The sequence below is a fragment of the Mrakia frigida genome (genome assembly GCF_051309035.1).
Source record: "Mrakia frigida strain ATCC 22029 unplaced genomic scaffold BDY24scaffold_11, whole genome shotgun sequence".
NCBI lineage: Eukaryota > Fungi > Basidiomycota > Tremellomycetes > Cystofilobasidiales > Mrakiaceae > Mrakia > Mrakia frigida.
In genome coordinates, this window is record NW_027481270.1 from 426,011 (window position 1) to 453,852 (window position 27,842).

Here is a 27,842-nt window from a genome sequence, read left to right on the forward strand (position 1 = left end):
TTTTCTCGAAGTTGTTCTCGAAGCTGGGAAAGAGAGGAAGGCAAAGGACGCGTCGAGGTTCTCCGAGAGGTCAGGAGGAGACGAGACGAAGGGAAGGGGAAGGAAGGAGGGCAACGAAGGAAGGAAGACAGATCAGCTTCCGTCTCTCCTTCTCGCTCATCTGCGCCCATTTAGGCAAACATGGATCCCCAAGGCTCACCTTGTTCTGGCAGAGAAGATGTGTACGAAAGGAGAACTCCTGAAAATCCGATGGTGGTCGTTGAGGGAAGAAAGAAAGGCGACGTTCGAAACTCCTTCAAGGCTCGTTCCTCCTTCCCTCCTTCTCCTTCAACTCTTCCTGTCCTCCTCCGCTACCAAGTTTTCGCCATGGCTCCTCCTCTGACTGTAGCAGCTCCACCTGAGTCCCCTTCGACCTACGAGCAGCAGAACGTTCACGATGTCTACAACGTACGCTCTACTCCCTTCTTCTCTTACTCTCGTTCGCTCAAAGCTCACCTCCTCCTTGCCCTCGTTCCTTCGTCTTCTCTTCCAGCAAATCGCTACTCACTTCTCAGCAACTCGTTACAAAGTGAGCTCTACACCATCTTATCTTTCGTCTATCGCTCTCGCTCTGACGAGCTCGTTTTCGCTTTCGTTCTTCAGCCCTGGCCTACGATCCAACAGTTCCTCCTCTCGATCCCTCCAGGTTCGCTCGGTCTCGACGCAGGATGCGGGAACGGGAAATATCTTCCCTCTTGGGACTCGCCTCTCTCTTCTGGAGCCATCATGGTCGGGCTGGATCGGAGCGAGAACCTCGCCGCTCTCGCTAGGAGGGTCGGGTTCGCAGAGGGAGATTCGGCAGGAGGAGGAGGCGAGCAGGTCCCTCTCGTCGTTCACGATCTCGCCGCTGCTGGGAACGAGGAAGGTGGGAGGAAGGACGATGGAAGGAGGAGAGAAGTTATGGTTGGAGATGTGCTGGATCTGGGAGGAGTAAGAGAAGGATCCATGGTCAGTCTCCCTTTCAGCTTCGTCGAGGGAAGGAGAGCTGGAGCTCACCTCTCTCCTCTCCTCTCCTTCCCTCCCTCTCTTTCGTTCGTTTCTCTCAGGACTTCGCCATCTCCATCGCCACCCTTCACCACCTCTCCACCCCTCAACGCCGACTCACAACCGTCCGAACTTTTCTTCGAGTCCTCTCCCCGATCCACGGTCGTGGGATGATCCACGTCTGGGCTCTCGAACAGGGAGAAGGAGCTCGTCGAGTCGTTCCAGAAGGAGGCAAAGCTCAGGATGTGTTTGTCCCCTGGGTGCTGAGCAAGGAGGCTCCCAAAACGGTCGGGGAAGCACTGAAGGGGAAGAAGGAGAAGAAGATCAAGGTGAAGAAGGAGCAGCATCAGAGGAAGGGGGATCCGAGGAGGGAGGGAGGTCGAGACGCGAGGGACATGAGCGTGGATCCTTCGACGACAGAAGACTCAACACCAGCACCAGCACCACCTCCTCCATCTACCGACACTCCAACCACCGACTTACCTCTCGACGAAGAACCTCCCCGAGTGTACCAGCGCTACTACCACCTCTTCAAGTCCGGAGAGCTCCAGGATCTCCTCGCTTCGGCTTGCGAGGAGGAAGGGTTCTCTTTCCTTCCTTTCTCGGAGGACGGAGAGGTTGAGGAGGAGGAGGGAGTGGAAGGGAAGTGGGTACAGATTGTGAAGCAGGGGTGGGATAGGGATAACTGGTTTTGTGAGATTCGGAGAGGGGAGGGAACGAGGAGGAGATCAGTCGCGTCGACGTGATTTCTATCGAACCAAGTTTCAAAATGGTTCGGGATGTGAGGTTGAGCTGGATAGAGAGAGAAAGAGATGGGAGGAGAAAGATCGAGACTGAAAATTGCGATCTCACATGTTTTCAGAGGAAAAGAAGGGAGGGAGAGAGAGAGGTCGTGAAAGGGCATCAGGATTGAGCGAAACGGCGACGACGACGAGGCGAGGGTAGGTAGGTAGGCGAACGAGAAGGAAGAATACAAGTGAACGAGGAATGTTGTGAAAGTGTGACGATGGTCAGCTCAGAAGCAAGAAGGGACAGAAGGAAAGGGAACGCACGAACGGTTCGACTCGATCACGACGCGTCCATCTCACTCCTCCTCCAAAACCTCGGTCCTGATCTTCCTCTTGACCTCCACCACTTCCTCCTCTCTCAACCCCTCATAACACCACTTTTCAAGCTCATCCAACTCCTTCCTCCTCGCTCGAACCACCACCTCCTTCACAGTCCGCCATCCCTGCTTCCTCCCTAACGCCAATCCGAAAATCCCTACGTTGGCACCGCTCCTGTCCTTTCCTCCTGAGAGAAGATCCCAGAAACGAGAGGAGCGTATGAACGAACGTGTGGATTCGAACGTGATCTGATCGTTCTGCTCCCTGGAACCAGAGAGGAAGGACAGGCCCTCCACCTTCGCGTAGAAGCACTTGTCGTTGGGATCTTGAAGGAAGCAGTTCTCCATTGAGGAGGCTCGTCAGGCGAGGCCATACGAGCCTCTCGTGCAGAGAGGGGTAGACGATAAAGTTTCGATCTGCGAAAGTGAGGAAGGGAGCTCGAAGGGTGACGAGGGAAGGGTTGAAGTGATGAAAAGGGAAGTAGGTCTGAACCACGTGGAAAGTGGAGAGGAGGTGGAGGAGGACGTGAAGCTCCTTGACTTCAAGAGGCTGGGAGAGAGGGAGGCGATCTCGGGAGATGAGAAGGGAACGTCCGATCTGGGGTGAATACGGCTCGGAGGGGAGAGGTTTGCGGAGGATGGAGGTGAAGGATCGGACGCGGGAGAGGGAGAGGATGGGTTCGATTCGAGATTGGCAAGTCTGCAAAAAAAAAAGTAATCAGAGTGAGCTCTGGAAGGTTTGAACGTGAAAGAGAGACTCGTACATACCGTCCTGGAGCAGAAGAACTGACAGAGCCTTTCCTCTCCTTCGATGGTGACGTCTCGATAGAGGAAGGAAGAGGAGAGGTCGAACGGGAGGGAGAAGAGAGACGTCGAAGCGAGCGTAGGGACGTCGCAGAACTTGAGGATGCGACCGTAGATTTCGAGGGGGAACTGCTTGAAAGGTTCGAGATCCATAGAGAGAAAAGTTGATGCTGGCCGTTGGGGGGAAGAAAGGGGAACGACCTGCGGCAGCCTTTGAGCTCGACGTCCCCTCCCTTCCTTTCGGCAGGCTCGCCTTCCTCAACGACCAACAACTCTTCCGGACTAAAACTTCCCTCCGCCATCTACCTAGGAGCCTTCTCCATCCAGATCTCTTATCGAAGGAAGTTTTTCTTTGTTTGAGATGGCCGAGCATGCCGTTCGTACCCTCCTTCCCCTTCTCTCTCGAGCTCGCTTAGCCATCCCTTCCCTCCCCTTCTCCCCTTCCCTCTCCTTCTCCTCCCTCCCCACCCTTCCATCTTAATGCTCTTCTCTGCTCGAAGCTCTACAATCTGAACTGACTTTCTTCCTCACTTCTGTTCCTCTTCCATCTCCTTCCTTCCGTCTCGTTCTTGTCGCCATGATTCCTCCGCTCTCTTGAACCCCTTCCAGGATCTCACGCTGGTCTTCAAGGTCTCGTTTGGAACGGACAACAGAAGAGTAACCTACCCGAGAGGAAGACTATGTCACTACGAGGGACTCAGGGGAACAGTGAGTCGCTCGTCTTTCTGTATCTGGCAGCGGCTTTGAACGAGGGAAGGAGGATCACACGTCGCAGCTCGTTTGCCCTCTCTTAGGACGAGACGTCTAGCTCGACTGCCTCTTCGAGAGTGCTGAGATGCGTGCCAGACTATCACGAAAACGCAGGAACTGGATTTGAGGGAATCAAGCTCAGCTTTCGCCTCCAGTAGCGACCTCTGAGCTCGCACATGCTGACCTTGCCTCCCTCTCTCTTCTTCCTTCAGATCGAACGCCTCTTCTCCCTTTCGGAATCTCCCTTCTACATCGCTTACACCGACGACGATGGTGACGAGAACGGTATCAAGTCGGATTCAGATCTCTCAGAAGCCATCTCCTACTTTCAATCCGGCTTCGACGAAACGGGCTCAACCTACTCGTCCATCACCTCCAACACCTTCGACTCGACTCTCACAGGAGGAGGCAGCGGAGGAGGGAAGATCACCCTTCGAGTCCAGGTCGTCGTCGAGTACGATGGTCCCTCCCTTTCGGACACGGCCAGTATCGCCGAGAGCTTCGACGACAAGGAGAGCACGTACGGAGGGATCGGAGACGGAGGGAGGAGCGAGAGGTCGAGGTCGAGTTGGGCGAGTGGCAGCAGCTCTCAGTGGTCAGAGGAGCTAGAGAGGGACGTTCCCTCTGGGACGAGGGTCGTTATCGAGGAGGATTGGGACGACGAACCGGTCGATCTCAGTCGAGATCCTTTCCTCTCTGCACCCGCACCTCGCGTCGCTCCTGGACCTCACCCTCTCTCCCAAGCCCACTACCCATCTTCCTTCGAACGTTCGGACCGATCCTCATCCCTCTCTCACGACGCATCCTCTTCCTCCATCGACACGCGTCGTATCTCGTCCTCTTCGCCCATCGACCTCACTCCTTCTCCAACCCTCTCTCCCTCTCCTCCGCTCTCCGAATCAGGATCCGACGCCGACGCCGACGAGGAAGAGGATCCTTCCTCAGACGAGGACGGTATGGCTCGAACGTCCGTCCCTTCCTCCTCACGGCAGAGCAACAACAACGGAGCAGATCCGTTCAACGGAAAGGTCAAGAAACGAACCAAAAAGCGTCCTCCCCCTCCAACGTACGACACCGAAACGGAAACAGAACCTGAATCCTACTCCCCTCCCAACTCCTCCTCCTCTCCACTCCCTTCCACCTCTAATTCAACTCCTCCAAGCTCCCTCGCACCTCATCAAGCACCTCCGCAACAACAACGTCGCGTCGGTTCTCACTCCAACCCTTCCTCCGGCCGACCCTCCAACGCGTCGAACGCGTCCACCTCCAAGAACGATCCCTATCGTCGATCTCCAAACGGAGGAGGGTCTGGAACTCCCAACAACGCTTCTCAGCTCTCGTTCGAAGAAGGATCGGTCTCGTCGACGGCTTCGGGGATGGAGAACAGCGAGTTGGGAGGGAGGTGGTTGAGGGAGCAAGGAGCGATTCTGGCGAAGAAGAGTGGACCTGTCGGAGCTGGGTTGGGCTTGGAAGCTGGAAGGAAGAGTGGGGATGGTAGCAGAAGGAGTGGGGATAGTGATAGGTCGTCAATGATGAGTGAGCAGGGAGGTGAAGAGGGAGGGCAGTACGGGGAGATGCCGGTGGGTGGGTTGGAGTTGGAGAGGGATTCGAATGGACGGTGAGTTCCTCGAGCTCAAAGGACGGACGTCGATACTGATCGTTCTCCCGTCGTACTTCACAGCTGGTACTACAGCTACTCCGCCAACTCTTCAGCCGCGTCGCTCAACAGCCAAGATCCCAACCGACTCTCGATGGCTTCGAGCTCTTCCTCCGGTCATCACCACCTCCTCGCTCAGAACTCGTCCCAACGAGGATCCAACTCTTCGTCCTCATCCTCTCCTACTCCCACAGCCTCTCGGTCCTCCTCCATGTCCTCCTTGCCCAGCTCGAACCACCACCAAGCTCGACCTCATCCTCCTTACCACCACAACTCCGCTCCTTCGACCTCGTCCTCTTCGTCGGCCATCTCGGTAGCGAACGGAAAGCAACGAGCAGCTCTCTCGTCGATGTTCGGAGAGATCCCTCCTGAGCTGCTGAGGTTTATGGAAGAGGACGAGCCAGGAGGAGGGGAGGCTCCGAGGTTCGCTCCTTCGTGCGACGCGTGTGGGATTCGGTTGGAGTACATGAGGTACTCCTGCTTGAAGGTGAGCTCTCCTTTGCTTCACACTCTTCCTCGTAAAATCTGCTGACTCGTCTCCGTGACTTCTCGAACAGTGCGGCGACGGAGAGCTCCACGAACAAGCTCCTCCTCTCATCACCTTCCCCGACGACTCCTCTTCTTCAAACGGACACGGTTCCTCCTCCTCTTCCTCGAACCCTCACGCCCACTCCAACTGCTGCGAAGAAGTCCACCACCATCACCACCACCCTACCTCCTCCTCCTCCTCCTCTCACTCGGAAGACGACGACGACGACGGCTACGCCTCCGACGGGACTGAACTTCTCGGACACAGGAAATCCATCTCTTCCGTCGCCTCGAGCAACAAACCTCTTCCGCCCGTTCCAGCCCTTGGACGAGGCTTCGAGCTTTGCGCTGGGTGTATCGAGGAGCACGGGAGGGAGCATGCGAGAGCGTTCTTCAGGTCGAGAACGGGAGGAGTAGCGGTGGGGAGGGTGAAGGGAGAGGTTGGGCATACGTTCAGGGAGAGGGTTTGGTCGGGTGCGCAGAGGGGTTGGAAGGATGTCGGTGAGTGCTTGAGAACTTCTGCGGTTGTCAAAGAGGAGGTGAGAGAGCTGATGAGTTGCGCGTTTTGGTTCGAACAGAGTACGACGAGGTCTCGGCTTGCTCGACTTGCAACAACCACACCTACACGAATCGGTACAAGTGTGGGTTCCTCTTCCAACTTCTACCCTCAAAACGAGATACTGACCACTCTTCGATTTCCAAACCTTAGGTGTTTCGTGCCAGAAGTTCGACCTCTGCAAGGTTCGTTCTTCGTCCCTCCCCTTCCTCGCCTCCTCTCTTCCCGTCGCTGACTGGGTCCTCTTTCGTTCATCAGGTCTGCTTCCAAAAAGTCGAGGAGATCCACCCGATCCATGCTTTCCTCTCGGTTCCCGACATGCCAGGTCAACACGCTGCCTCGTCGCCTTCGTCGAACTCGCCTCAGAACGTTTCGTCGACGTCTGGAGCCGGAGCTGGTCAGCGTGAGTCTCTTTCAGCTAGGACGCCACGAAATCTCTCACTTACTGTTTCCTCGTCTTGTTCGGTAGTCGTTCAACATCCTGGAGCTTTCTGCCACAAGTTCGTCCAGCCCGAAACCTTCTCGTTGCGTCGAACTCGATCTGATTCTTTTCCTTCCTTTTCCGCTCCTTTCAGCTGCTTGCAGAACATGTTCGTTCCTTGTTCAGACTCTCGAATCTAACTTTTGCTGAATTGTATCCTCCGGCCCTCCTTTTTCAGCTGTGGACCTCGATTCCATTGTGCGATTTGCCCGTCCTGGTTCGTTGATTCTCCCACTCTGGACGCGTCCTCGATTCATCTCGCTAACGTTCGTTTCTTCGTTCACTTTCAACAGGGATCTTTGTCAGAACTGCGAAGGACTTCCCATCTCGGGAGATGTCATGGGAAGCACTCATCAAGCGGATCACATCATGATGAAGGTTCGTGTTTCGTTCTCTCCCTCTTCCCGTCGTCCGTCCTCATTCGATCTCTCGACCCTGACTTTCCTTCTCACTGTCCTTCAGATCCCCGTCCCTCTTGGTATCGCCGAAGTCGAGCAAGTCAGTCGACGAGCTCGAGATCAATGGACGCACCAAGACGCTCTCGCCGTCGCCGGAGCTTTCCCCATCAACCCAGCACCACCTGTCCTCCCCGTCCCCAACTACCTTTCTCGCTCCCCACCTCTCGGAACTCCCTCCAACCCTCGTCTCCCTACTTCCTCAACCTTCCTTCGACCCAACCCTCCTCCCACCCACCCAGCTTCCCCTCGGGCCGCTCCAGCAACTGCTCCAGTCAGAGGGCAAACCATCGCAGCTCCCAACCCTCCCCCAGCACCTCGCCCTCCTCAGCCACCAGCTCAGCCTCGCTCGAACTCCAGTCCATGGGCTCTCAGTCTCTCGCTCAACGGACTCTCGTTCGGAAGAAGATCAGCATCGTCGTCAGGAGCTCAGGCTCCCATCCCTATGCCTCCGACGCCGCCAGCTCCTCCTCTCACGAGATTGGGTCACAACTGCAGGTGCTCGGGATGCAACGCTTACATCAACGGATCGAGATATCAGTGTGCGAACTGCCCGAGCGATCCCGTCGCTTACAACCTCGTTCGTTCTCTTTTCTTTCGCGCCCTGCTGCCTTTCTCCGCTGCTCTCTGAGGCGAGACTGACTTCCTTTTTTTTTTTTTTTTTCGTCCCTTCTTCTAGTGCTCAACATGCGAACGACGCTCCTATCAACTCCACGACCCTCTACACGTCTTCCTTCGCTTCGATCGACCCGTCGACTTCGAGGTCAAAGCCAGAGCGCCGCTCTTCCCCGTCCTCTACAAGAAACCAGCTGGAACGTCATCGGATCCCAACCTTCCTGGACCTCCTCAAGTCGGATCGGCTAGTATGGAGATGAGGAATCTGGGGGATCCGAGTGGTCAGTCGTTTCGATCTCCCTCCTCTCTTCGTTTCGGTTGAATCGCTTGCTGACTCCTCCTCTCCTCTCCATCAGCCTACCTGCGACATCTATACCACCCTTCGACGGTTTGCGACTTCTGCATGGTGAGCTCGCACCCTTATCTGCCCACCAAACACTCGAAGACGTTCCTTTCTTTTCCTTTCCTGACGCGTCGCTCTCCTTCGCTCGTTTTCATCACAGATCCCAATCACCGGAGCCTGGTACCGCTGCGCCGTCTGCGCTCGATCTTTCGACCTCTGCTCCGACTGCCACGACACCATCGAGCACGATGCGGACCACGTCTTTGTCGTTTTCAAGTCCGACGTGGAGATGAGCGTTTTCAGGTTCGTAGTTCTCCTCCCACTTATGTTTCGAGCCTCGCTGACGCCTCTTGATTCTCGTTGTCTCGGTCTCTCAGGGAACTGACGGACCTGTGGGCGTCGAACTCAAGACCTCTGCTCTCTCAGCAGATCTACCTCCCTTCGCAGTAGTCGCGTCCTTCTTCACTTTCCTCTTCTTGTTATCTCTCCTCTCTCTTACATAGTAACGATCTTGAAACGACCTCTTTTACTCTTCACTTCGTTTTGCTCTTCGTGATTTTTATGGCTTGCTCTTTCGGGAGACACGAGACGAGACGAGGGAAAACGAAAAGGTCGAGACGGGTCCTCGGAGCAGACGAACGAGAAGAAAGAGAGGAGAACGAGGCATGATCAGAAACTACGATGTGTATAGAGAGGGTGAACAGTGTCGAGGTCTAAAGTAGAAGGAAAAGTTGCGAACAGAGGTCAGGTTCCGTAGATGAAGAGGGAAGGAAAGAATAGAGACGACTCACTCGAAGTCATTCGAAACGTGAAGGAGGCCGTTTTCTGGTCGAGCTCCAATCAAGCGGTGTTGACCTAGAAGTAGAGATGATAAAATCAGAGTTTGAGTTAGCTGACTGGGAGTGTATGAGAAAGAAGAAGAAACTCACGGGAGGCGAGAGCGAGCAGAGAGACGCGTCTTCCAGATCCCAACTCCAGATCGCCGACGTGTACTAAAACGAGTTTTCGTCGTGCTGGGGAGGAAATTCATTCTTCTCGATCCAATCGCTGAGCGAAGCGAGGAAGGTAGAGCCAGAGTTCTGGTGTAGAGAGGGCAAGGAGGAGAGGGTCAACGTGAGCTCGACCCTCCCTCGTCCTTGTCTCTTCCACTTCAGGGCTTAGGGATAGACGTACTTGGTAGAGGGTGAGTTGGGTCTTTCAACAGAGCTTTTACCGTTGTTTGAGACTTTGTAGTGCCCTTCGAATGGAGCAGGAGAAGGAGGAGAGTGAGCTCGGGAGATAGGACGAAGGAGAGAGGGAGGAAGATCGAAGCTCACCTTAACCGTCGCTTGAATCACACCGTCCTCGTAGCCGTTGTTCGAAGATTCATGATCGAAATCTGAGGAGGAGAGAGACACGGCGATAGGGATGAGAATCTGGAAGTTGATGGTGAGTGAGGGTTGGGAAAGAAACAGCGAAACTGCTTCTTTGAAAGGGAATTAAAAGGGAAGAAGGTCGAGCTGACGCTCCCTCCCTCGAACCACATCTTACGAACGAACGAACCATGCCTTCCACTTCTTCTTCTCCCTCCTCTTCCCCAGCTCGAACCACCTTCTTCTCAAATAGCTTTCCAAGTCTTCACGACCTCGTCATGGACCACCTCTCAGAATCAGACTCTCGACACCTCCTCCTTCCCCTCCTCGCCTTGAATCGATACTGGAGAGGAATCGCCCGAGACTACCTCCTTCGTCCTTTCAAGAACGCCAAATACCTCATCCAGGAAGACGAAGGATCGGAAGACGAAGAAGAGTCTCCTCAGGACAAGCCTCTCTGGGAAGGGGAGTACATCAAGGTGCTTTCTTCTCTTCTCGAGCCTCTGAAGTCCGCTCCGTCTTCTCTCACGCTCACTCGTTTCCTCCTTCACAGGTCGTCATCTCAATCTACAGCCCTCAAGACGGTGTTATGTCAGAGTCCGATCCACGAGAACACTTCACCGACACACCTTCCTTCTTCGACGACTTCGACGAGGATGGAGACCGAGAGCGACCTGACCTTCCGGAGGTGCGACTCGTCCTGTTTGTCTTTCTCCTCCTTTTCTCGTCCTTTTCTTGCAGCACACCTCACTGACACGCTTATCGTTGACCTTTTCAGCAAATCATGCGATCCCCTCACCGACATCTGCACCTTCGTCCCCAGTCTCCCTCCCTCCGACGAAGACAAAGAGGACGACGAGGACGACGACACGTTGAACCCTTCCTCCCTCCTCCCCTTCCCCTGCCTCTACCACACGAAGTCCCGTCTCCCCTTCTCGGATCCCGAATTCATCAACGTCCTTCCCAGTACCTGGTTCGTTCCCGGAAAGGAAGAAGGGAGCGGATTGGAGGTCGCTTGTGATCGAGACGCGTTCCCAGACTGCTTCCCGTTCGACACCTTAACCATCCCCAAGAAGGCTGGAGGGTTTGAAAAGAAGGTTTCGGAAGGATGGAAGGATTCGAAGGCTTGGAGGGACGATGGAGATGGGGTTGATCCGTTCTCGAGGCCGGAGGAGTTCATGAGACCAGGTTGGAAGCTCCGTGAGTACGCGTCAAGTTTTGCTCGAGTTCGAGCTCAACCTCTTCTTCTTTCCATCTTCCTCTTCAGAATACGGGGTCCTTCGAGGAGATAAAGAGAACGACGATCCTAGTACCCTCGAACAGGCTTTCCCGGGAACCTACTATGGACCGACCGCCGCCGTCATCTTCTCCCTCGAGATTCCGCTCGTTCATTTGTTCAGGCCTCCCGGGCTGAGGAACGAGAGCTGGTTCTTCTGAGGAGGAGGAGGACGTGGGAGATACTTGTGGACATGTGGTTGAGGGTGATCTTATGCGTTCTTGGGTTCTTGCTTTCGATGGAACCTTCGTTTGAGACGAACGAGAGGAAGAACGAAACGTCGACGCGACCAAAGGCGTCGCTGCCTTGTTTTCAGAAATGCGTCATGTGGGGGATAGAGAACTAGTCAAGAAGGACTAGAAGGAGGGAATCAGAGCCTGATGTTTCGACACTGAAGGAAGACATGAACGCAAGAAAGTCGACGCGTTTGAACTGGATCGTTCTTCTCCCTCGTGGTCTCGCCAAGGACGAAGCGACCGATCGAGCACTCACTCTCCGCAGGCTCCCTACATATACATTGCTTAAGAGAACGGAAGAGAAATGATTAATAGATGAGTCCCTTGGGCGTAACAGAAAGAAGACAGACGACGACGACGCGCGCTGTTGAACGAGTCGAGGAACTCACAGCTCAAAAGGCAATCTAGCAAGCCCAGAAAGGAATTGGGCGCGCTCTATCTTCTCTCGGAAAACTCTCCCCTATCTGAATCAGAACGGCGAGGTGATTCAGATCGAACAGACGACGGTTGGACGCGAAGGATCAGGCGGTTGAAGGAAGAGCTGAGAAGGAGGAGAAAAAAGTGAGATCAGGTTAGCACAGTGAACGAGAAGAGAAAATGCAGGATAAGCCAGTAGACACGTACCTGGCACAGCCGTCCTGCTGCATCTTAATAAGCTGTTCAGCATCTCGAAGTCGGCAGAGAGAGACGCGAGTCGAGCTCACGAGAAAGCCGTTCGTTTCCCCTTTCTTCCTTCGCCTTGAAGAACCATCTCAGCAAGATTCCTCCCTCAGTGGCGCGCACAGAAGTTCAGTCAAACCAGCTCATGTTAATTCGACTTGACAGACTCTGCAGACCCAATCTGAGAAGCGAGCATCGACGTCGTTGTCGAAGCTGCCCTTCCCTCCTCCCCGACCTTCGTGTGACCTCCAGCACCTGGCACCCTTACTCCAGCGAGTCTCCCAAGTCCAAGAACAGCCATCGCTACCAACGAAACAATCCACCCGAAGCACAGTCAGCTTCTAGCTTCCCTTCCTCTCGTCTTGCTCGAGCTTGAAAGAGGAAAAAGAGGTCGAGACGACTCACCTGCTCCCAAAGCGCCCAAAGTGAGAACCCTCGTCTTTGGCTCTCCTCCCTTCTTGAGAGCTCCTTGGTAGACGGATTCGTACATGGCGTAGCCTCCTAGACCCGCGAAGGTCGCTCCTCCGATGATTCGACACGAGATGCAGTCCTCTTCGACGGCTGGAGAAGAGGAGGAGGAGGAGGGATCGATGGGAGTGGAAGAAGCGTCCGAGGGAGCACCTGTAAAGGTGGAAGGGACAAAGTTGGAGAGAGGGGCCATTGAATAGGTCGAGGAGGAGGTGTTAGAGGAGAAGGAGATGATGGGAGATCTTCTGGAGGTGGTGACGGTGAGAGGGAAGGAAGATAAGTGAGCTGAAAGGAGAGGGAAAGCTCATTTCGAGGAGGGCCACCTCTTCTTCCTTCCCAACTTCCGCCCACTTCCAGATCTCGAATATGGATAACTTTGTAGCTACAGACCCGCTGCCTGACTGCTGAAGAGAGACGGAGGCTGTCGACATTATTCGGTGCTGGCCGTGGCCATTTGAGATCTCAGCGGCCTTCTGTCCTCCTCCTTTGCCCCCAACCACTTCTTTCCCTTCTCTCTTCTCTTCTGTTTTTCTCTAGCATGGGCTCCATCTTTCCTGTCACTCAACGACCTCTCGTCGCTGCCAAGAACGCTACTGTTTGGATCCCCAATCCCATCCACGCTCTGGTTCGTTCACTCGTGAGGGCTGGCGGCCTTCTTTCTCTTCGAGTCATGCCTCCCTCAGTCTCTCAAACTGACCTTTTTCTTCTCCTTCTCATGTTCGGTAGTCTCTGGAGCATGCGAAAGCTCGGTTCGGAACTGTTCTTACTCACGAGGACGCGACGGAGGACGCTGCGTTCCAGCTAGCTGATGGGATGGTGAGCTCGAGCTTCCGCTCTTTTCCTTCCTTCTCTTCTTTTGACGTCTTTCAAAGACGAAGCTGACTCGCTTCTTTCTCTTCGACCATGATGAACAGATCCTTCGTCAAGGCAAGATGGGGAGAGATTCGCTTCTGAAAGCACACAAGCTGCTTGCTATATCTCGAACTGGAGCCGGCTTTGATTCGGTGAGCTCGACTCTCTTTCTTTCCCTCCCTAGTTTCCGAGCTCTCGACGCCTCGATTCTGCAGCCTATGCTGAGCAAACCTCATTCTCATCTCTGCAGATAGATGCTCCTACCGCTCAAGAGCTTGGTATCCCCGTCATGGCTTTGCCTGGTGAGCTTCGAGCAAATCGCCAGCGACGAAATAGACCTCTCCTCCCTTCTTCGTTCGCTCAACTCTTCGCTTTTCCTTTGCTCTCCCTCAGGAATGAACGCCTACACTGTAGCAGGTGCGTACAATCCAATCGCTTTTGGTTCTGAGCTTCGACTAACTCTCTCTTCTCTCTTCGTCCTCCAGAACTCACTCTCACCCTCGCCCTCAACCTCCTCCGCCGCATCAAGGACATCGATTCTCGACTCCAACGAGGAGAGAACGTCATATCAATGGACGTCCTCGGTCACTCTCTCAAAGGACGCACCGTTGGTCTCGTAGGAATGGGAGCCATAGCGCGTGCTGCTGCAGATTTGTTCCACGTACGTCTCTCCTCTCGTGGCTCTCTCTCTCCCTTCTCTCTCTTTGTTTACTGATCTCTGACCGTCTCTTCTCTCTTCTTCAGCACGCCTTCGCCTGCCCCATCCACGTTTTTTCTCCTACCTCTTCCCCTCTCGCCTGGACGGACACTTGCCCGAAAGGATTCAAGGCGATCCCTCACACGCGTCACTCGACCCTCGAATCGCTTCTCGATGTGGCGGATGTGGTCACTCTCCACTGCCCCTTCAATCCTCAAACAAAGAACATGTTCGGTGAGAAGGAGTTCAGGAGGATGAAGAAGGGGAGTATCCTGGTGAACGTTGCCAGGGGAGGTCAGTCGAATGGAGCTGCTTCTTTTCTTGCTCGAGTTCTCGAACGAAAGCTGATCCCCTTTTCGTCGCTTATTCTCTGTTTAGGTATCGTCGATGAGAAGGCTTTGGAGAAGGCCCTTCGTGAAGGGTGGATCGGAGGTGCTGGAGTCGATGTGAGTTGTGAATCTGATCTTTCGTCGCGTCTTGTTCGCCTTTCCTCGAACACAGTCGCTGATCCTCCCTCCTTCTCGCTCTCTTCACCTTATCTTCAAGGTCTGGTCTGTCGAACCCGTCCGACCAGCAGAGTACGGAACCCTCATCGTCAACTCTCTGCCCAACCTCATCTGCCTTCCTCACATGTTCGTCTTCGAATTCTCTCGCCCTCTTCCTCCTTTCTTCCCTCCCACGCTGATCTTACTCTCCCGTTTTCAAACAGTGGCTCAAGCACCGAAGAGTCAGCAGAGGAGACCTGCTCTGGAGCGGTGGATCAACTGGCTGATTTCCTCGACGGGAAGGGAGCGAAGAACAGAGTGATTTAGGCTTCCTTCGACCCCTTCTTTCGAACTAGATACTAGATGGGACCTCGTAGAGAACTTGGTGATGTATATCTCGCACCTTATAGTTGGAGGGTTCGCAAGGGCGAACCGCAGCGGCAGTCTAGCTTCCTCGTCTTTGTCGAGACGCATCGACGCTCTCGATTTGGTCTCAGGCCGCTTCCTTCCCCCAAGGTGGACGACCCATCTCGAGGATCATCTTCGACCTATCCCTGATCTTCCGTCTCTAGAAAGGTCTGAGAACCTCTCGCTGCACCGAAGGAAGTCTGCTTCACTCGTTTCGTTTGGGTTGCGTTCGAAGAAGGGAAAGGATTCCATGCGATGCTAGTAGAAGTGCGTGAACGAAAAAGAGAAGGTTACAACCGATGTCCGAAGAAGAGAAGAGAGCTAAAAAGATACAAACGGGAGGGAGAGAGAAGCTACAGCAAAAAAAGGACGAAGAGAGGGACGACGGCGACGCATCAAACGAAGAACCTCCTGAACACCTCCGGGACCAACAACAAATCCGCCAACCCTTCTTCTTCGTCCTCTTCCTCCCAATCGAACCCCTCCTGAGCAGGATCCTCCTCGACGGCAGCAGGTGACCTTCCTCCGACGGGTGTGCTCGGACGCGAGAAGGTGAAGCTCAGAGGGTTGCCATTGTCGGCAAGAGGAGTTGAGTGTGCTGCAGCCGCGACTGCTTTGGGCTGAGAGTAGGAGTGGGTGGTGGAAGAGGAGATGGTAGTGAGTTTGATGAGATTGATGGAGTTGACGTGGGAGTGAGCGTTGATGGGAGAGGAGGAGGAGAGGGCTGAGACGTATTTCGAGGAGGAGGTTGAGTTTCGTCGGGAGGAGGAAGGAGTGGAGAAGTAGAGAATCCCATCGTCTTCTTCCTCTTCGTCTGGGTCTGAAGACTCGTCGGAGGAGTAGAATTGGCAGGAGGAGGAGGAGGAGGAGGAGGAGGAGGAGGAGGAGGTAGAGCCGGAGTGGCAAGGGGAGGGAGGTGGGACGGGAACGAATTTGTAAGGCTGAGGATGCTGTTGGAGGAGTCGGCTTCGTCGGGTGATGGAGGGTCTTGGAGTGGGAGACGAATGAGTTTTGGTAGGGAAGTTCTGGAGTAGAGAGGGAGGGGAAGAGAAGGTCAGCTTTGAGAGGCAGAAGAGGACGAGAGGGCAAGAGGAAACGGGAACGAACGAGGAGCTGGCACAGAACCAGAACGATGAGCTTGAGCAAGCAGACTGGGAAGCAGAGGATACAAGAAGCTACGATTGACGATGCTGAAGAGGATGAGTCGGAGGAAGATGTAGAGGTCGACATGGTGAGGACTAGAGGAGGAGAGGGTGGTTGTTGGAAAGAAGGAGAACAGAAGTCAACCGAAATCCTTCTTTGAGCGAAGTCGGACATTTGGAAGAGGAGAGGTCGGATCGATCCGGTGCTGATGAAACGGCCGTTGGTCTGCGACGCGAATCTTACGGACCCGTCTGAGACGAAGAAAGGAGGCGAGAGTTGGAATTTGGAAAGCCGGTTTGATCGAGAGACCAAAAGAGAGAAGAAGAGAGTCAGAGATCTTGACGAGATTCTTCTAGCTGGACTCGTTTCCAGTAAATTGAGCAGACCATCATGTAGAGGTCATTTGTCCCTCAGAGCTTTCTGCTTTTGTTTCGATGCTGAACAGTTGGGAGGGAAAGAGAGGGGACTTTATCCCTTCGATTTCTGACTCGAGCTTCGAAGCTGACCTCCTCTGCTCCCTTCCCTCTCTTACCGCTTTGAACTCCACTCTTCACACTCCCTTCGATCTTCAACTTTCGCTTAACTCTCAACTCTCTACATCCCCTTCTGCAACTCTCTTTCAATGTGTCGAACGAACAGAATCCAGTCCCTGTTGATGAACGAGGCGACACGATCCGATTTGGCCATGGTCAGTCCATCTTTCCTTCCCTCCGTTTCCCCTCATCGAGCTCAGCTCTTCTGACGCCTCACACTCCCTTTGATCTCCCAGAAGCACGCTTGCGCGATTCTCTCGGGTGGCAAGGTCCTCTCTCTCTCGCACAACTCTAGAAGAACCGCCTTCGCTGGGGAGGTCCAGACTTCGCTTCACGCCGAGGTCTCGGCCATCCTCACAGCAACTTCAGTCTCTTCTTCCTCCTCGCCATCCCCTCCTCGAACCTCCTTCTGTCACTCAGCTCCAACTCGACAGGCCAGGAAGTTCCAGCAGCAGCAGCAGCAGCCGAACCGATCCTCCTCCCTCTCCGCTCCTTCCCCTTCGCCTGCCACCACCTCCTTCTCCAGGGATCGATCGACTGGATACGCTCAGAGGAAGGCCCTAGGCGGTCGTCGATCTTCCTCCTCCTCGGGTGGAGGAGCGAATAGTAGCGGAGACGAGTATTCTTCGGCGGCGGACGCGGAGGAGTCGTGCTTTGAAAAACGAGAGCGGGAGCTGCAGTGGGATGCCCAACGAGGCTTTGGGGAGGAGGATTATCGAGACTTTGAAGGAGACGATCGCAAAGTCCAGTAGTTCAAGTGAGTCTCCATCTATTTCTGCGAGAAGGAGGGAGGGAGGGAGGGAGGTCTGAGCTCGGGAGGGAAGGAGGGAAGGGAGTTCGAGCTGACCCGCCTCTCTCTTTCTCTCTTTCTCTCTTTCTCTCTTCAAGCTGGTCGTCGAACTCGAGGGGATAAGGCTACCTACGGAGCCGACCTCTATGTCTGTCGGATCACCAAGTCGGGAGTCTTGGCAGAGTCGCGTCCCTGCTTCCGATGCGCTTCCTGGATCTACGAGTTCGTCCCTTCCTCCTTTCTTCGATTCGAAGTACCTACCTGACTCCCACTCTCTATCCTCGTTTCTTCCCCATCTTCGCCTACTCCAGAGCCGGCATCAAGCGAGTCTTCTTCACCGCTCGAGACGACTCAACGAACAAGGTGTCCTGGATTTGCCAGTCGGTTCCCGAGCTCATCGACGACATGCTCAAGGGAGCTTTTTTCGCTACTGCCAGTGAGTTCAAACTTCAGTTCCTTATTCTCTCTACTGTCGTGATCCGTCGCTGACCTCGTTTCTCTTTCGCAAACTTCCTTCGCCTGCAGTGGATCGAAACTTCTTCCTCGGGAAGGAGAACCAGTCGAAGCTCGTCGTCGAACAGGAGAAGCAGGTCGATCGAAGGAAGGCTGGGAAGGCTCGTTGGGTGGTTTCGAAGGTTCCGGAGAGAGGTGGTGGAGGTCATGGGGAGGGTCGTGGGAGAGGCCGGTCGAAGAAGGGAGGTTGAATGAGGTCTCCCGTCCGTTTTTCTTCGTCTCTCTCTTGCTTTTCTTCCTACTTACTTTGCACTCGGTTTCTCGCCATGATCTCTTCTTAAAAATCCGTGTTCTATTGGTGGTCTGAAAGGGCTGAGTTCTTCGAAAGGAGAAGAGAGCGAGAAGGAGCAACGTCGTCGCCTCTCCTGTTCTTCCTCCCTCGAACGCACAGATAACGGGGAACCAAGAGCATAGAGATCGTAAAACAGAACAAGTGAGAAGAGAGGGGAGAAGGAGGGGGAAGAAACCAAACAGAACAAAGCTAATCAAAACATAAAGTCGATCCAAATCGAACCCAAGCGCGTCGAGTGCACATTCGAGTCGACGAGGACAGGGGGCGAATTTAGATGAGGTACACAAATTCGTCGTTCTTGAAATCACTGATGTCTGTTTTGTATGAGAAGCCGAAGAGCACCAAGAGGGTCAGCGGGATCCGAGTACACTTCGACGAACAGAATCACTCACCCTTGAACGAGTTTCCTCCGAGAGCGACTCCCTTTCCAGCTGCTTCGTCGTCGTCGTCGGCGTTGTGCGCTCCGTACTTGGCGTCCATACTTCGATCGTGGATCTTGGCGGCTGAGGAACAAGAGGAGAAAGGGAGGGAGTCAGTTCTGGCGAGACGCGACGCGCGCTGGGGGGGGGGGGGCGGAAGAAGGGTTTGACGAGTGGGAGGAATCGATGCGAGGGGAACGGTGTCGATGAGTGGGAGAAGGAACTCACGCTTTCCGTTCCTGACTCGCTCAGCTTCCTTCCTCTTGTTGAGGAAGAGGAACATGAAGGCCATGAGAACAACAATAGCGACCACAGCCACGAAGAGACCGAGCACTGCTGAGAGACCCTTCTTGTATCCAGGAGCTTGATCAGTCGAGAAGAGAAGAGGTCCGACGATGTTCTGGGAAAAGGGGGAAACGAGACAGAGAGGCAAGTCAGGGTTCCGGTTCTCTCCTCGACTGGGCGACTCGAACTGTTACTCACTCCTACAGACGATCCGACTTGGTAGAAGGCGACGAGAGCGGACTTCTTGCTCTGTCCTCCTACGTTGGAGGCGAGCCAACTGACGACCAAGGGGTTTCCGGCGAAGAGGAAAGCGATGAGGCTGAAAAGCAGAGAAGAGTCGACGCGTCGAGTCAGAGCGAGGTTTTCTTCCTTTTGAGAGGGAGGGGAGAACGTAGGAAGCTGCAAAGAGATGGAGATGGATAGTGAACCAAGTTAAAACTCACTAGTAACCGAAAAGGAGAGGTCCGTCGTTGTTCTCTCGAGGAAGAGCGTAGAGGAGAGCCGATCCGACGACGCATGGAACCATTAAGCAGGCCAGGACGACGCTCTTGATTCGGAACTTGACGGCAAGGTAGGAGGCGAACAATATGATGATGAGCTGTAAGGCCCCAAAAGCTCAAAAAAAAAAAAAAAAAAAAAAACCGAGAGGGCAAGGCGTTCGAGACATCAGTTTGAGCTCGATCTCTCGACGCGTGTCTCGACGCGCACTGTAGAGGTGAACGAAGCTTGACTCACGAATGTTGAGAAGAATAGTCTGCCTTGAGGTGAACCCGAACCCGCTGATGATCAAGGGACCGAAGGTGTTTGAAACAGAGGCGCAAGTGTTGACACAGAAGGTCAAGGCGACGAACTGTCTCGGAGGGAGACTGTCAGCTCGAGCTAGGGTTCAAACCTCCTTTCCTCATCTGTTAACTCACCATCCAAGTGACCGGCGACCAGGAAGCTTCGAGGACTTGATTCCAGTTGATAGAGCTCGAAGCCGCACCAGCGTTGTTGTCTCGAAGTCGTTCGACGGCCCACAGTCTCTCCTCGGGAGTGAGGAAGCGAGCTTCGGCGGGGTTGTTGTCTGTTGAAGAGGAAGAGAGAGGAGAAAGTCAGCTCAAACTTGAAGGGGGCAGGGAAGAAGACGGAAGATGAAGAGAAACGAACCGAGCTTCCAGTAAATCCAAGGCGCGGTGAGGACAGTGAGCAATCCGACGATCAAAAAGAGGACTTGGTATCGATAGAGGGAGGCGGAAGGAGAGAGGAAGGAGCAGCCGTAGGCGAGCAAGGAACCGAGCATTGAAGCCAGACCGTTCGTTCCGTCTGGAAAGAAGAGCGAACGCGAACGCGTCAGCACAGAAGTTCATCCTGCTTTCCTCCTCAAGCTGGACCTACACCAAATACTGACGCGCAAAGGCTGCTCAGATCTTCTATACCATGAAGTGGTAATGATCTGCGAGAAGGGAGGAGAAGAGGTGAAGAGCGAGAACTCGACGCGTCAGCTGGACGGGAGAACGAAGACTGGCGCGCCCTGCTCTCGAGACCCACTCACAGTGAAGAGAGGCAGGCATGAAGCCTCAAAGAGACCTAAAGATGATATCAGTAGATAGATCGTCAGTCAGCTCGAGGCTCGTAACGAAGGGGAGGAAAGCGACGCGCGTCGGGGGAGGAAAAGACGAACCGAGAAGGAATCTCGAAGCGAGAAGGCCTTGGAAGTTCGTAGAGGCAGCGAGACCACAGGTAGCAATACCCCAGCAGAAAACGATGACCTGAGAGTCGAGAGGGACAACACGGGAGGACAGTCAGTCGATGGGAGTTCCGCTTCTCCGAAAAGAGACGCGCTTTAAGATTGAAGCCCGGACGAAGACGAGAAGAAGGGCGGAAGAAGAACTCACTGGCATCAAGATTCGGTGAGGTACCCTCACGATGAGCCAGGCTGAGAAGGGTTGCCAGCTGATCGGAAGCAAAAGGAAAGAGAAAAGTCAGCACGACGTCGCAAAACGGACGCGACCTGAACCGCTGAACGAAGACGTTGCGGGCGATGCAATCAATAAAGAGACTGGTACTCACGCCAGCTGAGCCCAGTATCCACAGCTCGAGATGAGGGAGTACTGGTGGGCGTTCAAGTTCTACGGACGGGAGAGAAAGAGACTTTTGTTCAGCTCGCAGGCTCGACAATCGAGTTCTGCCCCCGAAATAGCTTCCAGCTGCGAGTTACTCACGGCGTCGGTTCGCATCCCGAAGATCGCTCCGTAGCCCTGGAGGAAAAAACGGCAGTAAGAGGGTGAGCTTTGATCGGACGCGTCGGGGAGAACCGAAGAACGACGAGGACCGGTGGAAATCCTGCGTCGTTGAAAGGGGAAAAGCTCGAAGATCTCTTGTAGAAAACTCACGAGGACACTCTTGTCGAGAATTTGGAGGAAGTAGACCTACGAGGGATGCAAGGAGGAGAGTCAGTACAGCAAAGGGTGAGCGGGATGACGGAGGTGCGACTCTTCTTCTTCCCTCTTTCTCTCTTCTCCCACTGTCGTCGAGGAAATCGAAGCACTCACCCATGCCAAAACGGGAAGGATCACTCTGTCAATCTTTCGGCTGTGAAGATGAGAAAGAGAGAGGGAAGCAGGGGGGGTTTGATCAGCTCGAAGAAGCTTCGAACACTCCAATCCAACGCGTCGACCGACGCCAATCAACGAGGGAGAGATCCTACGGCTCTCGTTCATGGAGCAAGAACATGGAAGGGGGAGGAAAGAAGAGTAGAAGATCTGCTTACCAGACCTGACGGGATTGCTCATCTGAGAGAGGACAGCGGGACGGAAGAAAAAAAAAGAGAACGAGAACTCTGTCAGGAATCGAACTTCGGCCAAAAGACTGAGTCCACGAGAAGAATGCGGAGAGGCAGAGATCTTGGCTCAGTGCTCACCTGTGAGGAAAATTCGCTCTTCGGAGAGGACGTTGAAGATGTCTTCGTTTCTGGGAAGGGAGGGCGGAGAGGAGAGGTCAATTGGAGGAAGAGCGACGGAGAGACGAAGTTCAGACCAGCGTCCTTTTTCGTTTCGATAACGGCCAACTCACTGGATCTTGTGCAGATTGACGTCCTCAGAACGAGTCTCTTCAATCTTTTGAACCTCTCCTGCTGCTCCTACTTTGGACATGCTGAGTGAGGTGAGGGCGATGGGAGAGGGAGGGAGGGAAAGGTGAAGCTGAACGAGGGCTGAGGTTGGGTAGGGGAGTTTGAGGAGGGCTGATGAAGGGGAGGTGGGGAGATTGTGGTGGTTTGGAGGAGAAAGAAAAGGGGGCACTGGGGTTAGAATTTATAGCCTCGGTCCTTTGAGGAGGAGAAGAAGGAGTCCCATGGAGAGTTGAGTTGGGGAGAAGGAACGGTGTCGAGCAACCTGGGTCGGGGAGAGGGCTTCCCGGCCGAGGTATTGAAAGAGATATATGACGCAGGCACTTTTTTTTTTTCTCCGAAGGCATGCTGAGCTCAAAGAGGGTTCTCCCCGAACTTTTCCTTCTCTGGTTCTCGCTCCAGTTACTAACCAGCGAGCTCATCAAAAAACGACCTCAATTAACTCGCGAGGCTTCGATCCGTGAGCTCTTCTCTATCAACCTTCTTCCTCCTCCCCTTCCTTCCTTCCTCTCTTCCTCCCTGAGGTCTCTTTCTCACTCCTTACGATGGTTCCTGCTCCCCTCGAACCTTCAAAGACGACTCAGTCCCTCCCCGTCGAGCTCTTCCCTACGCTCTTCTCCTTCTGCTCGCCTTCGACCCTCGCCGCTTGGTGCTCGACGTCGACCTCCGTCTTGAAGCTCGCTGGACCAGTCCTCTACTCGACCGTCGTCATCAGGGAACCGGAGGACTATCCTCTTCTGTTCAGGGAATCGGTGAGTTTCGTTTCTGCTTCGAGTAGCTCTCGTTTGGACGTTCGGAAGGGAGAGGGAAGGGAGGAGGCAAGAGCTCGAAGGAAGGACGGTTGTTTGGTGGGCCTCGGTCTCATCCTACACGTTTTGCTGCATCTCCAAACTCTTCGGATCTCAGGAGGTCGGTCGGACGTCGGTGTAAAGCTTAGAATGCTTGGGAAGAAGGGTTCTCGAACAGAGGGTGGGGAAGGGAGGGAAGAGGCGAAACGCTCAGCCCTCGACTTTCCCGACCTTGCTGTTTCGGAAACCCCTTCTGCTCCCCTTCTCGCGATAAGGAGATGGGAAGACGCTTGCTTTCGATTCTCAAGGAGCATAGATACCCCTGGTTCTTGGGTGGAAAGCAGAGGAAAGATGGAGCTACTTCACTGGGTTTCGTTCTCGACTTCCCGTTCCTGGAACCTTGCGCTGACCTTCGTCTCCTCCTTTTTCTCTTTAGGACGTCGCCTCCTCCGGTTCTCGAATCGCACCCTTCCTCAGTCTCCACCAAATCAAGCACCTCGTTCTGTCTACTGGATTTCGACAAGTCCACTCTTCAGGACTCTCGTTCGACAGGATCACGCCGCCGACGAAGGGGACGCCGGGAGGACGAGACGTTTCGACGCTCAGAATCCATTCCTTGACGCTCACCAACCCAGACACCTCCGACTTCTCAGGACTGTTTTCAAGGCTCTCTCCTACCCATCTGGTCCTCTGCCGACCTCAAGGAGAACGGTCTATCTTCGACCACGCCATCGGTGAGTTTCTGATCGCTTTCTCATTTCGTCGCGTCGTTCACCGAGGCTTCTTCTTTTTGCTGATCCTTCTTCCCTCCTCTCGTTTGTTTCAGATGTTCGAGCAGAGGATACGATCCTTCGACACTGGGACGCTTTGGAATCCGTCACTCTCCGAGGAGCCAACATGCTCTCTCTTCGACCAACTCGCAGCGGCGCCTACTACTCCAACTCGGAGTTCTTCCTCGTCCCTGCCGCTACCTACCCTCCTGGGCCGAACCCAAACAACAACCCCAACCAGGTCATGGGCTTCCACCTCAACGCTCATCACCATCATAATCTCCACCTCAACAACAACATCAACAACCCTCACAACACGAATCACTCTCCGACTCGACACGTCTCATCGCGACGACAACCACTCACGATCCTCTTCGACCTTCGCCCTCAGTTCCTCCCTCCTCACCTCACCATCCCTTCTCCCTTGACGTGCTCGTGGTTCATGCGATGCCTTCGAGCGAGGGAAGCCGACGGAGTGTTCGACGTTCCTGGCGTGAAGGGAGGGCGGGGTCCGGAGGGAGAGATCGGAGGTGGGAAGCTGGTTGTGAGGGTCGTGGACGAGGAGACGAAGGAGTGGGTAGAGCGTGGGAGGTGTCACTTGAGGGGTATGGTAGACGAGTGGATCGAGGTCGTCGTTGGAGACGATGGGAAGGACGGGTGGCCTTTGGTTTGAGCGAGGAGTCGTTCGTCGTTGGGTGTGCTTTGCTTTTCTTTTCTTTTTTTTGGTCTCGTTCTTGGTTCTCTGGGCCGTTCTCTCGCTTTCTCTCCTTCTCTTTGCTTACCTTCAAGTTCGTTTCGTAGGACAAGCTCTCCTTTGTACCCGTTCTTCTCTCTGTACGAATCTTCTCTCTTGCTGCTTTTGCTCCTCCTCCTTCGTTCAACTCCCAGGTTCTCACTCTCTTTTTCTTAAACTCTGTACGCCGTAGATCCTCCTCATTTACGCTCTTCAACGACCAGCTCTATTTTCACGACTTTGCTTCTTTTTATCTATGCGTCACCTCCCTCATCCTTTCCCCCAGCAATCTCCTTGCCTCGAACCGTGTTTGCTCGACGCGTCGAGTGAGTCGGTTCAGCCTCGTCCCCCACTTCCAGCCCACGTCATTCCTTCACGGTTCCTCTCGGCTTCTTCTGCTTGCTTCTTTCTTGCTTGACGTGGGGAAGGGGAGGAGAACTCTGCTGATAGAATCGGCTTCCGATCCAGAACCGAGAAAAAGGAACGAGGAACGCGACTCCCCTGCCCTTCCCTCGTCTTCCTTTCCTCCTTCCGAGCTCTTCCGAGAAGCGCAGAGATAGAGCATCTATAGGAGTATTAAGCTGTGAGGAGAGCTTGGTATCGATACATCGAGCAGCAGATATAAGCAAAAGGGGAGATGGAGGACTGATGATATCGAGGGGACTGAAAAACGACACTACACGACCTGCTCCTGCTGATTCTCGGACTGCTGTTCGACAGGCTTCGAAGCTTCGTGAGCCCGCATTTCCGACCGACGCATGAGGATGGTGAACAGAGGAACTGTGAGGAGGAGGATGAGAAGGGAAGAGGAGCTGGTCAGCGGCGAGGAAAGAACGAAGCGAAAGAAGGAGGAGGGAAGGTTCCGCTCACTGGTACAGCAGGACAGGGCGACCCAGAAGCAGAGCACCCCGAAGTTCTGGCCCAGTTCGTTCTTGGTGTTGAAGATGATGGTTCGAACCGCTTGAGAAAGGTTCCAGAACTGGTAGAGGAGAAAGGAGAGAGAAAGCCACGAGTCAGCGAGCAGCTCGTCCGTGTGCTCGCAAAGTACTCACAGGAAGACCGTAGCCTATACGGTAGATATAAGATCCAGAGACCTCGATAGGGACACTCGTTTCCGAGACGCTGAATAGGAGGGAGCAAGCGCTTCACATCAGTTTGGGTTCGACTCGGATTCGAGGGAAAGGGAAACTCGAACTCACTTGACGACGATGAGGGCGACGAGGAAGAAGGCGATGAATCGGGGAGTGAGGATGGTGATCATAGCTGAGGGAAAATGGCAGAAAGAGTCAGCGTCGACTTCGTGAAGACGGAGGGAAGGAAGGGAGAGTGAATGCGATGAAAACCAACCTTCGGTCGCCAATCCGAGGGCCATCACTGCGAAACGAAGGGAAAGTCAGCAAGGCAGAAGATCAGGAGGCGAGACAGGATGGTCAACTTACTCCCGAACCAACAGAAGCACCACCAGCTGCGGTAGGAAGAGGAACAAAGTGATCAGCGAGAGCGACACGACGAAGGAAAGTGAGAAAAAGTCGACTCACAGGAAGAAGCCACCAGCGTAAGTGAAGGGTCCAGCTCCGAAGGGAACCTTGAATGGCAGGTTGATCATTGCAAACAGGAAAGAGATGATGCTGTGAATTCGAAGCGGACGAAGGAGAGTCAAGAGGGGTCAGTCTCGGTGCGACGCCTCCTGCACGTTTCTGCTTCTTTGCTCACAAGTAGTTGACGATCGGGGTGATCAGTCGAAGCACGACGTAGACTCGAGTCCTGAGGTAAGGTCCGATGATAGATCTGGCGGCGTCGTGGACCATGGTCTGGAAGAGAGACGATCAGCGGAAGCTGGTGAAGAGAAGGGAGAAGTCGACTCACTTGAATGAACGCGAGGACGAGGAGGTAGATCAGACCAACAAGAGTCACAGCTGTTGCCACGGTGTCGGTGTACGGTCGAAGGTTAACGAGAGTATAAGAGTAGGCGTTGGCAACGGTGTTTGGGGCCTGAGCGAGAAGAGACATGGCAGTCGCGTTGCCCGACTGAGAAGAGATGCTGCAAAAAAAGAAGGAAGCGGTCAGAAAGCGCTCAGAGGCGGGTAGGCAAAGCCTGAGGCTCACTATTGACCGACGGATTGAGCTGAAGCTCGATTGAGGGCAGCTCCGATGACGGACGAGAAGCCTTTGGGAGAGACGAAAGAGGGATCAGCGTTCGAGTTCGAAGAAAGAGATCGAAAAAGAAAGACTCACCGGGGACAATGAAGTTCCCAGCAGCTAGCTCGTTTCTAGCTTGGACGTAGTAGGCCGAGACAGCGGAGGTTCCCTGTAAAGAGAGAGAAAACGGTAGGTCAGCGAAAGCGAGAAGCGAGACCATGAAGGAAAGACTCACGACGTAAGACGCATTTCCGATCTGCCTAGCAGCGAGGAGAGAAGCTTCTGCACCAGCGTGGACTGAGTGGGGGAGTGCGAAAGGTCAGGAGAGATCCAAGATGGAAAGAAAGGGGAAAAAGACGCGACTCACTGACCACGGCCGCCCACGCTTTCTCGTCCACCAACAAAGCTTCGATCTTCTCTACCGAGTCGTACTGCTCTCCGGACACCACCTGCCATCCAAGATGAGGTGGAGGACCGGCATTCGAGGCGTCGATGGCGGTAATTACAGCTCGAGAAACGAGGGAGTCGTTGTCGTAGTCCACAACGCAGGTTTTGAGGCGGTAGGCATGCTCCTTCTGAGCCCAAAGCGAACCCTGGAGGTTTGAAAGAAGAAGCTATCGTCAGGAAGAGTACGCGAAGGGATTCAGGCCAGAGAGACGAACCCAGTAGAAACTCAAGCAGGCCCCTGATAAAGAAAGGAAAGCTCGGTCAGATCGACGAAGTCGAAAGCGAGAAAGGAGAAGGAATGCTCACACATCACCAAGATCGTCACTATGGCCATCATACCTACAATCTTGAAGTATACTTTACGAAGAGGAGCCACTTCAGGGTCGAAGAAACCGTGGGAAAACTTCTGAGGTCTCCCTCCGACGGGGACGTTCTCTACGACGTCGTCGCTCTGGAGAGAAGAAGAAGAGAGACGAGATCGAGGAAGAAAAGGGCAAAGGATCGAAGTCAGCAATGTGCTTCCGACTGGGTGGCGATGAAGAGACGAGATGAGATGGACGGAGGGAGGGAAATAGACCGACGAGCTGAGGTCGGGCGTTTTCTCTTCAACCTTCCCCATCGTCTTTGCGTTGCCTCCCTCCGAGACGCAGAATACAACCCCAGAGCTGAACGATAAGTGCTCGACTTTGCTTGTCACTCTAGGCGTGTTCAAACGTCTTCAAAGCCTCCCCCAACGTCGAGGAGGATCTGCTCGAACCTCCTCTCGCTCGCTCACCTCCTTCCTTCGAGCCTCCCATTCTCCTTCCCTCGAATAGCGAATCGCGAATCGAAAACTTACAGCATCGAGACCTCCGCGACCTTGAGAATCGTATCCCTCGTATCTCTGAACCCCGGACTCTCTAGACATGATCCTCTCAGGCTGTAAAACAGGTTGAGGTTGACCTCCTTTGAGCTCCGAGCTCAGCTCGTCGTTTTTCGGAGGAGAGTTGGAGACCTCTGTAGCTTGGGAGGAATGTGAGCGTCGAGGCGACATCATCGAGTGGCTTTGGCGAGAAGAGGAAGAAGTAGGAGAGGAGAGGACTGGGAGGGGGTCGTGGTTGAGGAGAGGGAAACCAAGAGAAGGGAGAGCT

At 54.2% G+C, this 27,842-nt stretch overlaps 11 protein-coding genes across 11 annotated transcripts; 6 read left to right on the plus strand and 5 right to left on the minus strand.

The window, feature by feature from the left end:
- The first annotated feature begins 71 nt into the window (after nucleotides 1–71).
- TRM9 (tRNA (carboxymethyluridine(34)-5-O)-methyltransferase) lies at nucleotides 72–1,954 on the plus strand. Its single transcript, XM_076639992.1, has 4 exons — nucleotides 72–447; nucleotides 533–568; nucleotides 643–987; nucleotides 1,086–1,954. Exons 1-4 carry the CDS (start codon nucleotides 181–183, stop codon nucleotides 1,767–1,769), a joined length of 1,332 nt encoding a protein of 443 aa, XP_076497716.1. The 5' UTR covers nucleotides 72–180; the 3' UTR covers nucleotides 1,770–1,954.
- On the minus strand, nucleotides 1,875–3,107 carry BDY24DRAFT_385613 (uncharacterized protein). Its single transcript, XM_076639993.1, has 2 exons — nucleotides 2,897–3,107; nucleotides 1,875–2,828 (listed from the first exon to the last, which is right to left on the minus strand). Exons 1-2 carry the CDS (start codon nucleotides 3,083–3,085, stop codon nucleotides 2,199–2,201), a joined length of 819 nt encoding a protein of 272 aa, XP_076497717.1. The 5' UTR covers nucleotides 3,086–3,107; the 3' UTR covers nucleotides 1,875–2,198.
- Nucleotide 3,108: 1 nt separating this feature from the next.
- On the plus strand, nucleotides 3,109–8,888 carry BDY24DRAFT_385614 (uncharacterized protein). Its single transcript, XM_076639994.1, has 17 exons — nucleotides 3,109–3,308; nucleotides 3,542–3,640; nucleotides 3,895–5,300; nucleotides 5,364–5,826; nucleotides 5,897–6,368; nucleotides 6,446–6,508; nucleotides 6,577–6,608; nucleotides 6,682–6,826; nucleotides 6,893–6,923; nucleotides 6,999–7,013; nucleotides 7,083–7,121; nucleotides 7,198–7,282; nucleotides 7,367–7,939; nucleotides 8,039–8,255; nucleotides 8,331–8,380; nucleotides 8,478–8,620; nucleotides 8,695–8,888. The coding sequence occupies exons 1-17, from the start codon at nucleotides 3,294–3,296 to the stop codon at nucleotides 8,765–8,767; spliced, it is 3,921 nt and encodes a 1,306-aa protein (XP_076497718.1). The 5' UTR covers nucleotides 3,109–3,293; the 3' UTR covers nucleotides 8,768–8,888.
- Nucleotides 8,889–9,808: 920 nt separating this feature from the next.
- On the plus strand, nucleotides 9,809–11,465 carry BDY24DRAFT_385623 (uncharacterized protein). The gene is made up of 3 exons (XM_076639995.1): nucleotides 9,809–10,357; nucleotides 10,448–10,869; nucleotides 10,937–11,465. The coding sequence occupies exons 1-3, from the start codon at nucleotides 9,861–9,863 to the stop codon at nucleotides 11,104–11,106; spliced, it is 1,089 nt and encodes a 362-aa protein (XP_076497719.1). The 5' UTR covers nucleotides 9,809–9,860; the 3' UTR covers nucleotides 11,107–11,465.
- A 624-nt stretch (nucleotides 11,466–12,089) lies between these two features.
- On the minus strand, nucleotides 12,090–12,635 carry BDY24DRAFT_27382 (uncharacterized protein). The gene has a single exon (XM_076636919.1). The coding sequence runs from the start codon at nucleotides 12,500–12,502 to the stop codon at nucleotides 12,176–12,178; it is 327 nt and encodes a 108-aa protein (XP_076497720.1). The 5' UTR covers nucleotides 12,503–12,635; the 3' UTR covers nucleotides 12,090–12,175.
- A 1-nt stretch (nucleotide 12,636) lies between these two features.
- BDY24DRAFT_27383 (putative phosphoglycerate dehydrogenase) lies at nucleotides 12,637–14,871 on the plus strand. The gene is made up of 10 exons (XM_076636920.1): nucleotides 12,637–12,934; nucleotides 13,036–13,125; nucleotides 13,224–13,313; nucleotides 13,412–13,463; nucleotides 13,555–13,578; nucleotides 13,647–13,822; nucleotides 13,906–14,152; nucleotides 14,237–14,304; nucleotides 14,405–14,490; nucleotides 14,568–14,871. The coding sequence occupies exons 1-10, from the start codon at nucleotides 12,848–12,850 to the stop codon at nucleotides 14,668–14,670; spliced, it is 1,023 nt and encodes a 340-aa protein (XP_076497721.1). The 5' UTR covers nucleotides 12,637–12,847; the 3' UTR covers nucleotides 14,671–14,871.
- Nucleotides 14,872–15,041: 170 nt separating this feature from the next.
- On the minus strand, nucleotides 15,042–15,981 carry BDY24DRAFT_414271 (uncharacterized protein; the record flags this gene model as incomplete). The annotated part of the gene is made up of 3 exons (XM_076643282.1): nucleotides 15,042–15,072; nucleotides 15,160–15,776; nucleotides 15,859–15,981. The coding sequence occupies 3 exons, from the start codon at nucleotides 15,979–15,981 to the stop codon at nucleotides 15,042–15,044; spliced, it is 771 nt and encodes a 256-aa protein (XP_076497722.1).
- A 535-nt stretch (nucleotides 15,982–16,516) lies between these two features.
- BDY24DRAFT_414272 (uncharacterized protein) lies at nucleotides 16,517–17,921 on the plus strand (the record flags this gene model as incomplete). The annotated part of the gene is made up of 5 exons (XM_076643283.1): nucleotides 16,517–16,582; nucleotides 16,664–17,033; nucleotides 17,316–17,439; nucleotides 17,529–17,653; nucleotides 17,743–17,921. The coding sequence occupies 5 exons, from the start codon at nucleotides 16,517–16,519 to the stop codon at nucleotides 17,919–17,921; spliced, it is 864 nt and encodes a 287-aa protein (XP_076497723.1).
- A 371-nt stretch (nucleotides 17,922–18,292) lies between these two features.
- BDY24DRAFT_414273 (major facilitator superfamily domain-containing protein) lies at nucleotides 18,293–21,860 on the minus strand (the record flags this gene model as incomplete). The annotated part of the gene is made up of 19 exons (XM_076643284.1): nucleotides 18,293–18,336; nucleotides 18,415–18,525; nucleotides 18,670–18,841; nucleotides 18,925–19,045; nucleotides 19,170–19,341; nucleotides 19,462–19,576; nucleotides 19,644–19,792; nucleotides 19,876–20,031; nucleotides 20,104–20,161; nucleotides 20,261–20,295; nucleotides 20,390–20,477; nucleotides 20,604–20,661; nucleotides 20,779–20,837; nucleotides 20,931–20,966; nucleotides 21,102–21,137; nucleotides 21,261–21,300; nucleotides 21,479–21,500; nucleotides 21,629–21,678; nucleotides 21,781–21,860. The coding sequence occupies 19 exons, from the start codon at nucleotides 21,858–21,860 to the stop codon at nucleotides 18,293–18,295; spliced, it is 1,602 nt and encodes a 533-aa protein (XP_076497724.1).
- Nucleotides 21,861–22,836: 976 nt separating this feature from the next.
- On the plus strand, nucleotides 22,837–23,756 carry BDY24DRAFT_27593 (uncharacterized protein). Its single transcript, XM_076636935.1, has 2 exons — nucleotides 22,837–23,357; nucleotides 23,450–23,756. The coding sequence occupies exons 1-2, from the start codon at nucleotides 22,975–22,977 to the stop codon at nucleotides 23,670–23,672; spliced, it is 606 nt and encodes a 201-aa protein (XP_076497725.1). The 5' UTR covers nucleotides 22,837–22,974; the 3' UTR covers nucleotides 23,673–23,756.
- A 919-nt stretch (nucleotides 23,757–24,675) lies between these two features.
- On the minus strand, nucleotides 24,676–27,817 carry BDY24DRAFT_385658 (SNG1 family protein). The gene is made up of 15 exons (XM_076639996.1): nucleotides 27,019–27,817; nucleotides 26,928–26,950; nucleotides 26,633–26,858; nucleotides 26,501–26,562; nucleotides 26,362–26,434; nucleotides 26,233–26,293; nucleotides 25,993–26,167; nucleotides 25,840–25,937; nucleotides 25,665–25,754; nucleotides 25,566–25,591; nucleotides 25,474–25,500; nucleotides 25,326–25,389; nucleotides 25,179–25,248; nucleotides 24,997–25,105; nucleotides 24,676–24,906 (listed from the first exon to the last, which is right to left on the minus strand). Exons 1-15 carry the CDS (start codon nucleotides 27,329–27,331, stop codon nucleotides 24,803–24,805), a joined length of 1,521 nt encoding a protein of 506 aa, XP_076497726.1. The 5' UTR covers nucleotides 27,332–27,817; the 3' UTR covers nucleotides 24,676–24,802.
- Nucleotides 27,818–27,842: the final 25 nt, after the last annotated feature.

Coding starts and splice junctions, on each gene's coding strand:
- TRM9 (XM_076639992.1), top strand. CDS start 181: ATGGATCCCCAAGGCTCACCTTGTTCTGGCAGAGAAGATGTGTACGAA. Junction 569..642: donor TCTCAGCAACTCGTTACAAA/GTGAGCTCTACA, acceptor TTCGTTCTTCAG/CCCTGGCCTACGATCCAACA. Junction 988..1,085: donor GAGTAAGAGAAGGATCCATG/GTCAGTCTCCCT, acceptor CGTTTCTCTCAG/GACTTCGCCATCTCCATCGC.
- BDY24DRAFT_385613 (XM_076639993.1), bottom strand. CDS start 3,085: ATGGATCTCGAACCTTTCAAGCAGTTCCCCCTCGAAATCTACGGTCGC. Junction 2,829..2,896: donor AGTTCTTCTGCTCCAGGACG/GTATGTACGAGT, acceptor TTTTTTTTGCAG/ACTTGCCAATCTCGAATCGA.
- BDY24DRAFT_385614 (XM_076639994.1), top strand. Junction 6,609..6,681: donor AGAAGTTCGACCTCTGCAAG/GTTCGTTCTTCG, acceptor TTCGTTCATCAG/GTCTGCTTCCAAAAAGTCGA. Junction 8,621..8,694: donor GTGGAGATGAGCGTTTTCAG/GTTCGTAGTTCT, acceptor TCGGTCTCTCAG/GGAACTGACGGACCTGTGGG.
- BDY24DRAFT_385623 (XM_076639995.1), top strand. CDS start 9,861: ATGCCTTCCACTTCTTCTTCTCCCTCCTCTTCCCCAGCTCGAACCACC. Junction 10,358..10,447: donor AGCGACCTGACCTTCCGGAG/GTGCGACTCGTC, acceptor TGACCTTTTCAG/CAAATCATGCGATCCCCTCA. Junction 10,870..10,936: donor GAGACCAGGTTGGAAGCTCC/GTGAGTACGCGT, acceptor CTTCCTCTTCAG/AATACGGGGTCCTTCGAGGA.
- BDY24DRAFT_27382 (XM_076636919.1), bottom strand. CDS start 12,502: ATGGCCCCTCTCTCCAACTTTGTCCCTTCCACCTTTACAGGTGCTCCC.
- BDY24DRAFT_27383 (XM_076636920.1), top strand. CDS start 12,848: ATGGGCTCCATCTTTCCTGTCACTCAACGACCTCTCGTCGCTGCCAAG. Junction 13,314..13,411: donor CTGGAGCCGGCTTTGATTCG/GTGAGCTCGACT, acceptor TCATCTCTGCAG/ATAGATGCTCCTACCGCTCA. Junction 14,153..14,236: donor GGTGAACGTTGCCAGGGGAG/GTCAGTCGAATG, acceptor TTCTCTGTTTAG/GTATCGTCGATGAGAAGGCT.
- BDY24DRAFT_27593 (XM_076636935.1), top strand. CDS start 22,975: ATGGAGCTACTTCACTGGGTTTCGTTCTCGACTTCCCGTTCCTGGAAC. Junction 23,358..23,449: donor TATCTTCGACCACGCCATCG/GTGAGTTTCTGA, acceptor CGTTTGTTTCAG/ATGTTCGAGCAGAGGATACG.
- BDY24DRAFT_385658 (XM_076639996.1), bottom strand. CDS start 27,331: ATGGGGAAGGTTGAAGAGAAAACGCCCGACCTCAGCTCGTCGGTCTAT. Junction 26,859..26,927: donor CCTGCTTGAGTTTCTACTGG/GTTCGTCTCTCT, acceptor TCAAACCTCCAG/GGTTCGCTTTGGGCTCAGAA. Junction 26,563..26,632: donor AGCGTGGGCGGCCGTGGTCA/GTGAGTCGCGTC, acceptor TCCCCCACTCAG/TCCACGCTGGTGCAGAAGCT.